Source organism: Arvicola amphibius, chromosome 3, assembly GCF_903992535.2.
Source record: "Arvicola amphibius chromosome 3, mArvAmp1.2, whole genome shotgun sequence".
NCBI lineage: Eukaryota > Metazoa > Chordata > Mammalia > Rodentia > Cricetidae > Arvicola > Arvicola amphibius.
In genome coordinates this window covers 29,585,669-29,596,612 of record NC_052049.1, presented here as the reverse complement: position 1 = coordinate 29,596,612, position 10,944 = coordinate 29,585,669, and the positions used below count along the sequence as shown (strand labels likewise).

Sequence of the window (10,944 nt, the reverse complement as noted above, 5' to 3'; positions counted from 1 at the left end):
GCTCTGGACTCGCCCCTTTTTTAACTCCGCATTCTCCCTTGTCGTAGGCACCGTACTCGCATTGGTCCCCTGCTCTGGACCCGCACCCGTTCTCGGCTGCGCACTCGTCCCAATCATCGACTCTGGACTCGCACCCGTCCACGTCTTCCGCATCGTCGTACGGATCGACCCACGCAGTAACCTTACGTACAGAGTTCGTTTCCGGTCTCAAAACGAAAGGACAGTAGCAGAAAAATACTGACGCGGTTTGAAAATCGCGGTCCGATTGCAGTTCGGGCGAGCTGGCTGCCGATCGTAAGTCGGCTCGGTGCACGAATCAACGCACTCGTGGACAGCGACACAGGGGCCGGGAAACCCGTAGTGCTAGTAGCTCTGTGCACCCGGAATGGTGGGGACGCCGAGTGCCCGCGCCACAGCAACGCCAGCACCCGGCGGTGTAGAGGCGTCCCGACTGCAGCCGGTAGGCGGCGCTGTGTTTGGCGTCAGAAGAGATTCTGCTTCTGCCTGGGTCTTCTCCTTTGGCTCCAGGGAGAGTGAGAAAAGGTCAGGCAGGCTTTGTCTGGCGTCTTGCCCGCCCGCAGTGGGGGCACTCGTAGGGACCTTAGCCGTGTCGCGACCTCTAAAAGGGAGGAGACCGAGAAGACCTTCGGAGATGTTATGTATCGTGGTTCGGATCCAATTCCAACGCAGTCTGTTTTGCTCATCCTGATTTGTGCAGCAAAACGAAAGGACTGAAGCAGAAAGTCACAGACGCAATTTGACATCGCCGTCGGTATGCAACTCAGGCGTGCTGACAGCCGATCAGAAGATGTGGCCTGGTAGACGAATCGCGGACACGCGTGGATTACCGGTGGGCAAAGGTGCTCATGCTGGTGTGTTGCACCTGGGATATCCATTAATTAGGCTGAGTGCCGGGGTCATAGCGCCCCCTGTGGACTGAGAAGGAAGCCTTTTTGGCTTCTGATTGGGACTTTTTCAGTTTCCCAGGGATGACTGAGCGATTGAGAAGCAGTCTTGGCGGCCTGACTGAGTGTCTTTCCCACGGTATGAGAGAACTCCGGGTTCGCAGCAGTTCCACGACTGGAAAATAGACGGTAAGAGGAAGAGGCCATCGTAGACAGCATGAATCCCAATGTCTGTCTCTGGGATTTTACTATTTGTGTTACTTTGGCTAAAAACTGACTGTAATTCTAGTTCCAAGGGAATTTTGTTGTATGAATTAGCAGAGTCACTTTATCTGGGGTAGACATTAGAGCGACCATGTGTTGTAGAAAGGGTGTGGGTTCATGTGGGTTCGTGAAAGAAGACACAGGGCACCTGAAGGATGAATCTATTCTTTCAAGCTGCACTGAGACTCCCTCCCTTAGCCAAGGGCATCTTTTTCTTGTTCTTCAATTTACACCTTTAGCGAGTTAATTTCCATATCCCAAAACATCTAAGTCTGTCAAAAGGACAATGCCAAATGCAAGTTCTCGATCAAAGACTATCCCAGTGTGCTGAATTTTCTCCACCAAGTTTTTTAAAAGATATATTTGTTTATTACATATGTAATATTTATTACATATACAGTATTTTGCTTGTATGCCAGAAGAGGGCACCAGATCTCATTACAGATGGTTGTGAGCCGCCATGTGGTTGCTGGGAATTGAACTCAGAACCTCTGGAACAGCAGCCAGTGCTCTTAACCTCTGAGCCATCTCTCCAGACCCCCAACCAAGTTTTGAATAGGCTTTGTAACCTTGGGAAACTCTCAGACACTGTTTACATAATTTAAACAGAAGGTACTGAAGACAAGGGCAGATTAAGTGTATGTGCCCTCACCCAGGAATCCAGCCAGCTGCACTCCTTGAGGCAGTCTCCCTGTAGCCTTTTTGTTTGTTTGTTTTTTGTTTTAGTTCTTTGAAGAAGACTTGTGGAAAACAGTGGTTGTTTTCTGTGATTTGTAGGATTGTTTTACTGAAGGAGCACTACAGCCATCCCATGACTTTGGTCACAAGATACCTCAGGCACACCTGAGGCTCCTCTATTATTGTCTAATGCACATGACACATAATAAAGGACTAGAGTCATGGGGGCACGGATGCTCTCCTTTAGCAAGACATGCAAATTACATTTGGAACCTTGGTATGAGAAAATATTTTATGTAACAACCAATAAATAAGTCTTCGTGTAGCTGTTCGGAAATCAGCCCATCAGTGAGCTTGGACCTTTCTTCTGACACAGAGGCCTTAACATTTCATCTTGGAGTGCCTTCTTTTTTCACCTGACCGGTGCTACATGGTGCACCCCCCCAAAAAATCTGATACTTTTTATTACTGCTTGTACAAGTAGGCACTACATGCACATGTAACACAGACATACATGCAGGAAACACTCATACACATAAAATAAATAAATAAATCGAAAGCTTATTTACATAATTAATTAAACATAAAACAGACAGGGTGAGGAATGACAGTTTCAATTAGAAACACATGAATAGTAGTCACACAAAAGGTGACAGGCACAAGGGATTGAAACAAGCTTTGACTGCCATTTCTAGTCTAGGACTGTGACTGTAAAGTTGGTGAGGGAAGAGAAATGGAGGTGACAGTAGGGAATGCCATGTGGTCAATGCATTTGTCTTCTTCTTGGGACAAAAGGTCCTCAGGTAAATGTCTGTCTTGGACTAAAGGAATGGGTCTATGGTGAAATGTCTGTGCTGTTCTCCCAGAATTTGGTCCCCAGAATCCGTATCTGGCATCTCACAACTTCTAACTCTAGCTCAGGGGTACACATACACACACGAACAAAAACTTTTTAAAAATGGTCTTTAAAAAATAGTGTCTGCCTCGTAGCAACTCTCGTCCTAATGCATGCATTTTTACTAAGGAAAATTCCATGTGGACTTACTTTGTTTCAGCAAAGTCACCTTACAGAGGCTGTCTTATATTTGCAGTCTCAAAATAGCCAGCTGGATGTAATCAGTATGCCAAACAGCCAGGTTTAGGGTGTGTCTCAGCTTTCGCTTGCTATGAAAAGACGCCACTTCTGACACAACTTATAAGAGAACACATTTAATTGGAGGCGTCCTTTCCCTTTCCGAGGGTTAGCCCATGCTCCACAGCAGTATGCCCATGCCTTTGCCTTGGGGCACATGTCTAGGGAGGTTTGACTGGCAACAACACTTGGAGAAGACAACCAGTTTTGTTTGCTCTCCTGGAAAAGTCCTTAGCCGGGTGCGTTCTTGCCTGGCTGCTGCCACCACAGTTGTTGGCACCAGGAAACTAGAGAGAACAGTAGGTTCCTCGGGGTTACTGCTTCCTGCAAGCATGCTTCCTTGCCGAATGTCTTCATTTTCAAACTAAAAGCTCGTTGGAGCTGCCTGTCATGCTCCTGTTAAATGTTTAGCCTGTTTTATTGAAAACTGTTTTTTTAAAATATTTATTTATTTATTATGTATACAATATTCTGTCTGTGCATGTGCCTGCAGGCCAGAAGAGGGCACCAGACCCCATTACAGATGGTTGTGAGCCACCATGTGGTTGCTGGGAATTGAACTCAGGACCTTTGGAAGAGCAGGCAGCGCTCTTAACCACAGAGCCATCTCTCCAGCCCCCTGAAAACTGTTATTTACAGAGCAGAGCTAGGGGTTATGGTGCAAAGCTGTGATCTTCAGAGGAAGAGGAAGTGGCGCTGCAAATTCCAGTTCATTCTTTTCAAGAAAGCAAGTATCAGGCCAGCATTACCCACCCAGACATACCCGTGGAAATTTTCTTACACATTGCAGTTCAGGTGGAATCATAAAGGACTCATGATAGTCACAATGTGCCGGAATCAAAGGCCTGTCTTTTGAGATCTGTATTTTGTTTACAGCCATCGTTAGTTTCAAAGTTAAGTAAAATATTCAGCTCTATCACCTCTGTGGGGTAAGTTCTGGGCCTAGGAAATTAATCTGGTATCTTATCTCCTACAGGCTTATCTCCTACAGGCTTTAGAAGCAATTAGCACCTCCTTTGTTAGTTAATATCTCTTTCTCTCAGCCAGAGACTTTCCAGACTTGAGTTCCACCAGACTGGACTTTCCTGACGCCCCACCCTCTCCCCTGCCCATTTGCTACACAACAGCTTCTGAGAAAAAAATAAAATTTGCAACTTGATCAGAAAGCCTGTCTTGCTGTCATTTCTCGTGTCTCTTCTTCCCTCCTTTCCTCTTCCTCCTCCAGGTTTATCAGGGACCCTCCGTTCAGGTCCTGCTGGCTGGGGTAAAAATGTCCCTATAAAAACAAAACAAAACAATCCTGGTAATGTTACCACATCTGATCTCTGAGAGTTTCATAGAGCCATAGAAGTAGAAACAGCATTCAGTTCACTAACAATCAGATACTTGTATATATGTATCAGACCTTAGGCCTTAGGATACACGTAGGATACACAAGACTATCTCCAAGATACAAAAAAAAAAAAAAAAAAAAAAAAAAAAAAAAAAAAGAAAAAAAAAAAGACCTTTTATCCCAAGACTGGGTTTCTGTGTGTAGCCCTGACTGCCCTGGAACAATCTGGCCTCGAACTCAGAGATTTGCCTACTTCTGCTTTCTGCTGAGATTAAAGACACTCACTGCCAATAAACAGCAAAAATAAAATTTTGATCAACAAAATAGAAACAAAGAAAACAATACAAACAACCACTGAGACAAAGAACTGGTTCTTTGAGAAAATCAACAAAATAGACAAATCTTTATCCAAACTAACCAAAAGGCAGAGAGAGAATAACCAAATTAACAAAATCAGAAATGGAGAAAGGGAACATAACAACAGACGCAGAGGAAATACAGAGAACCATCAGTGTTAAGTTGGGAGTGTAGGCCCCAGCCCCTGGCATCTATCCCAGCCCCCAGATCTGAGAGTTATATTGGTCTGGACTCCAAATCTCAGCAGGCCCAAACTCTCAGGATACTTCATGGGCAAGCACTTGCTGAGCAGGACTTCAGCACTAAGAAATAGTGCTATGAATGTCATGAGGGACATCATGAAACTGAAATTCTCAGGTCCAGCAAAGGAAGTGGTCTAATGTCCACCGAATGGAAGAAACTCTTTGAGAGCTGTTCATCTGGTGGAGTATTAGTGTCTACAATCCACAAAGCACTCAGCCTTTAAAAAAAATCTTTTTAAAAGAAACTCTTTGTCTCAGTTATGTTTGATTTTTATGTGTCTTGGTGTTTGGCCTGAATGCTTGTCTGCATGTGGGTGTCAGATGCCCTGGAACTGGATTTACACAGTTGTGAGCTGCCAAGTGTGTGCTGGGAATTTAACACTAATCCTCTGCCAGATGAAAGCCATCGAAGAGTTTTCCCATTCTGCGTTTGACCCAGGATTTTGTAAATGAATTCTTCATCCAAAACCTGGCTTTTTTGAAACAGATCAAGTTTTTCTTTAAAGGTTGTTTTTTTTTATTTGAAGGATTAATTGACTCTCCATTAAATTGATAGTTTATTAAAATAATCTTTTTTTGTACATGTTGAAAATTTATTTAAGGATTGACTTACTAGTAACTCCACAAAGCAATGTTTGACTACCATAATAATTAAGCCAACTAAAAGCATTAAGTCCTTTTTATTGATGGCTAGATAAAAAGGAGTCTTGTGTCTCTGAAATATCTTTTGGAATCCAAGTTATGCGTACAGAATTTTTAATGGAAAAAACCTCAGAAACAATAGTTAATTAATATCAAATTTCGATAATGATCAGGGTAATATTAAAATGCTCACTGGCATGTTATGTCAGTTACTTTCTTGTCCATAGTTTTGTGATATTTTGGTTTACTTTAATTATTCTGGTGAATACATGTGGACCATGTTCACGGCCATAGAAATCTCAAATGTGTGGGCACTGAAGGGTGGCATAGAGAGGGCTGAGAACTGTCTATGCAAAACCAACATGGAGTCAGGACAGGGTTGTGTTACCCTCAACGTTTCAGACTCTTAAAAAACTGACTTTTCGGTTTCCTGTTTCTAGCCTTAAATCGGGCCAGAGCTTGGCGTTCAAGCTTGGAGTTGTGTCGTCGATAAGTTTGAGGGGTTTAGAGGTTCAGCCACAATGATTGAGGTGGTTTGCAACGACCGTCTAGGAAAGAAAGTCCGCGTCAAGTGCAACACCCATGACACCATCGGGGACTTGAAGAAACTGATAGCGGCCCAAACTGGCACCCGCTGGAATAAGATCATTCTTAAAAAGTGGTACACGATTTTTAAGGACCACGTGTCTCTGGGAGATTATGAAATCCATGATGGGATGAACCTGGAGCTTTATTACCAATAGACGGGAATTCCTTCTCCTTGCCTACCCTGCCTTCCTCTCCCGCCCTCATTTGACACTGGTGTAGATGCCCATTTTTAACAACTCATATAAATAAAAACTTCAGTGCTGCTTTGTTGCTGTCAAAAAAATGACTTTTCATGAAAATGATCGACAGGTTAAATATTTATTTTTTTTATTTCTCAACAGGATTGCTCTTTGTAGCACTAGCTGTCCTGGAACTTGATCTGGAGATCAGACTTGAACTTACAGAGATCCTCCTGCCTCTTCCTCCTGAGTGCTGGGACCAAAAGCATGGGGCACTACTAGATAGCGAGGTTAGGAATTTATTTTAAAACTGACTTTTCATTTGAAAGGTTGATTTCATGAAAAAGTCAGCCTTCATGGGAAGGATCAGTTTCTCATTGAGATCCCTAAGGCCAAGGAAGGACAAGGTACATTTTCATTGTGTTGATTCAAGTTGTGTCCTTTGGATTTGAGTTTCCCTCCACACACCAGCACTTTAAAATCCAGAGGGTAATCATTGTCTTCAGTGTGTGGCTGTCTCAGTTTTTCAGATCAGCACAGTGTTCCAGTAACATCCCCAGGGGGAATGCAAATGCCTTGAGGCAAGATCCTGTGTCCTGGAGCAGGGACAAGTATCTCTTGAGAATGGAACTGTCCACCCAAACAAAGAAAGCTTCCTGAGGCCACACTTGCAGATGCAAAACTAGGCTAGAAATGACCATAGGGTCTGGAGTGCTCTAGAGGCTGCAGAGAACTCTCTGGACACAATAACATCCTAGCTTGCTCCCTGGTAAGCCCTGCTAACCTAATCACATCTTACTTTCAAATCCTAACTTTCAAATACATTTTGGTAAAGCTCTGTAATATCCTTTTCTGTTTCTCGTTTGAAACAATCTTTTATTTTAGGATGTAATTTAGACTGAAAACATTTGGTTTTCATCTAAAATTTCTTTTAACCATCTTCATCCAAAGTAATTTTATGCAAGCACAGAAAGTATGTCCTGGAACTCACTATGTAGATCAGGCTGGCCTCTGCACTCAGAGTGCTGAGACCAAAGGCCATGTACCAACATACTCACTAAGACAGACATGCTTTTATTCTAAATCCAGTTTTATTTTGTCCTTTATAGAAAATGTTTAAAGCATATATCTGAAATAATTAGCCAACAGTCTTGTTTCTTGAATACAGTCAGCCCCCAAAAGGCCCAAGTTGGGCTTCCAAATGACTCTAAAGTTACACACTGAACATGCTGTAGGATCTGTATGTTACCATTTGTATCTATTGCCATTACCATAATGAAAAGGAAATTTAATGTATAGATATATATGCATTTAATAAACATTTGTTTTTCATATCCTATATCTCATAGTCTTGATTCTTTTTTAATATTTATTTATTTATTTATTATGCATACAATATTCTGTCTGTGTGCATGCCTGCAGGCCAGAAGAGAGCACCAGACCCCATTACAGATGGTTGTGAGCCACCATGTGGTTGCTGGGAATTGAACTCAGGACCTTTGGAAGAGCAGGCAATGCTCTTAACCTCTGAGCCATCTCTCCAGCCCATAGTCTTGATTCTTAAAATTCATATATGTTGTTTTTAGCCGTCATGTGGGTGCTGGGAATTGAACCCAGGTCCTCTGGAAGAGCAGTCAGTGCTCTTAACCACTGAGCCATCTCTAGCCCCGTGTCTAGAAATCTTAATGAGCATCAGCATAAGTATGCTACAAGCCAACAAGAATGTTGTCTTCAATGTGTGGAGTTGGTAGAATGGGACTTGTGGAAGTAGATTGTTGAACCTAAGAACATGTTACAAGTGTGTTCACCTGTCAAACATTTGCTGGTACATGGTCACGTCATGGGTCACACGCCCTGTAAGAGGAGGCCAGTTGGTGACCAGGTGCAGGACATTATAGGATAAGTGGATAATTGTGTTGCCATTTATCTTAGCTGTTCCGGATGGAGACTCCATGAAGACAGATGTGACGGTGATGCTGTGCAGCACTAGGGCCTGAAAAACAAGAAGACGAAGCCCACGCTGAGACACTAAAGGCTACAAAGAGAAACCCTGTCTTGAAAAAAGTGAAATGCTTTGGGATTTAACATGTATTTAGCTCAATAAAGACGTCTGAAAGTATCTTTGTAATTTAAAAAAAAAAAGACTCTTCTTGGATGAGTTCCAGGAGATCTTTTGGGATTTGGTATTTGCAGGCACTTATGTGGTACACAGAAACACATGTATGCAAAATACTAGTACACATCAAACAAGTAACTAAATTCAAATACTCTTGGAGGGTTTGGAGAGAGATGGCTCAGAGGTTAGAGTACATATCGCTTTAGCAGACGACCCAGGGCTAGTTCCCAGCACCCAAAATTTCCTGGGAATCTGAAATACTCTTCTGGCCTCTATGGGCACCTGGTACACAAAATATGCAAGATATCCATGCAGGAAAAACACTCCTACCCATAAAATGAAAACAAATAGGTCTCTTTAAAATATATACTTGAGGGACTGGAGAGATGGCTCAGAGGTTAAGAGCATTGCCTGCTCTTCCAAAGGTCCTGAGTTCAATTCCCAGCAACCACATGGTGGCTCACAACCATCTGTAATAGGGTCTGGTGCCCTCTTCTGGCCTGCAGGCATACACATAAACAGAATATTGTATACATAATAAATAAATAAATAAATTTAAAAAAAAAACAAAAAAAAATAAAATATATACTTGAGTTAAAAAGAAAGAAAAGAAACAAGCCAGGAAATTGGACACCAAAAGATCACATAATCCAATAAAAAAAAATGGAGTACAGACCTAAACAGAGAACTCTCAACAGAGGAATCTAAAATGGCTGAAAGACACTTAAGGAAATGTTCAACATCCTTAGTCATCAAAGAAATGCAAATCAAAACAACTCTGAGATTCCATCTTACACCTATAAGAATGGCCAAGAGCAAAAACACGGATGACAACTTATGCTGGAGAGGTTGTGGGAAAAAGGGAACACTTCTGCATTGCTAGTGGCAATACAAGCTGGTACAACCTCTTTGGATGTCAGTGTGGTGATTTCTCAGAAAATTAGGAAACAACATTCCTCAAGACCCAGTAATACCACTTTTGGGTATATATCCAAAGGATGCTCAATCGTGCCACAAGGACATGTGATCAATTATGTTCATAGCAGCTTTGTTTGTCATAGGCAGAACCTGGAAACAACCTAATGCCCCTCGACCAAAGAATGGATAAAGAAAATGTGGTACATTTACACAATGGAGTACTACATGGCAGAAAAATTAACATTTTGAATTTTGCAGGAAAATGGATGGAGCTAGAAAACATTATTTTGAGTGAAGTAATCTACATGGGAAGTAGAACATAGAAAAAGACATGATCTCCTGAGTAAATTGGGAGCATGGGGACCTTGGGAGAGGGATGAAGGGGGGAGGGGAGAGGCATTGTGGGGAGCAGAGAAAAATGTAGAGCTCAATAAATATCAATAAAACATAGAAAATAAAAAAATCATAAAAAATACAAACCTAACACAGTGTTTCCTAAATTATAGAGTTGAAAAAGTCAACTACTCCATGGGATGCTGATAGCCAAGCCCAATAAATACCAGTGAATCAAGAAACTGCCTGCAGCTGGGGGCGAAGTTAAGGATCTCCCTGTGAACTATATAGCTTTCTGATACCTACCTTCAAGAGCCCCAGCTCCCACTGTTCCCTCCCAATGATGGGAAAGAGGGGCTGTCAGAATAGCTATGGACTTGTCCTGGATCCCAAGGACAGACCAAAATCCGCAGAGTGTGAGAGAGAAGCCCTCAGGCCAGCATGGTCCAGGGTGTTGCCAGCGGTAAGAAAACACACCTGGGCAGTAGCTGCACCGGATTACAGGAAGGGCAGCAAGGAGAAGGCAATTCCAAACAGCAGTTCTCGGAGCACTAACCATGGGCATCACAAAAGGAACACAGCCCTAGCAGCCTTCTGAACTGGGCTCAGAGAAGGAAGCAATGACACTTGCTGAACAGGGAGGGATAGGCACCAGGAATAGCTTAGAGGCTGAGTGCTGGGGACAGGGTCCCTGTGCTGCAAAATGGTAGGGCCGGCAGCTAAGAAAGTGAGCAGTGAGTGGAATGTTGCCAGAACAGTTTTTGCCTGAAAGCACACACTTCCCCTTTCGTTGCATCTCCCCCTCTTTCCGCCCACTACCTTGGACTCCAGGGCTAACTAACCATGGACTGAGAGAGGTTCTCAAGGCCAGACCTAATCCCAAAGGTTGCAAGGAAGAAGCTGTCACACCAGCATGGTCCAGCGTCCTACCCGCGGTAGGAGCCATAGCCTGGGCCTTATTGATGCTGCTTATGGAGAAAGGACCCTAAGAAGGAGATGGCCATCAGAGACAGCGCCATACTAGAGGCCTGGATCGTGCTGTCGCCTAAAACCGTCGGCACAGCGAAAGGGACAAAGATTCTTTGGTAAGAACCCCGAATTTGTCGTCTTCCAGGTGGCCAGGGTCGAACGTCTTGGGACACTTGCCCAGCTGAAAATGAGCGTTTGCCGACGGCTTCGGTGCGGAATCGGCTGACTAAAGACACCCGGTGAATTTTCAGCGATCCTGAAGATAGAGGACCCCCGATAACGAACCGA

At 43.3% G+C, this 10,944-nt stretch overlaps 1 protein-coding gene across 3 annotated transcripts; it reads left to right on the top strand.

The window, feature by feature from the left end:
- Nucleotides 1-204: 204 nt before the first annotated feature.
- LOC119809942 (ubiquitin-like protein 5) lies at nt 205-8,448 on the top strand. 3 transcript variants are annotated; one of them, XR_005284694.1, is made up of 2 exons: nt 205-1,094; nt 8,253-8,448. XR_005284694.1 is itself a non-coding variant. In XM_038323177.1 (2 exons), exon 2 carries the CDS (start codon nt 6,075-6,077, stop codon nt 6,294-6,296), a length of 222 nt encoding a protein of 73 aa, XP_038179105.1. In that variant the 5' UTR covers nt 205-1,094; nt 5,994-6,074; the 3' UTR covers nt 6,297-7,659. The 3 variants fall into 3 exon arrangements, 1 of the variants encoding a protein (XP_038179105.1); XR_005284695.1 differs by lacking the exon at nt 8,253-8,448 and adding an exon at nt 4,023-4,439; XM_038323177.1 differs by lacking the exon at nt 8,253-8,448 and adding an exon at nt 5,994-7,659.
- Nucleotides 8,449-10,944: the final 2,496 nt, after the last annotated feature.

Excerpts from the sequence above, each read along its gene's own strand:
- LOC119809942 (XM_038323177.1), top strand. The coding sequence starts at position 6,075 with ATGATTGAGGTGGTTTGCAACGACCGTCTAGGAAAGAAAGTCCGCGTC.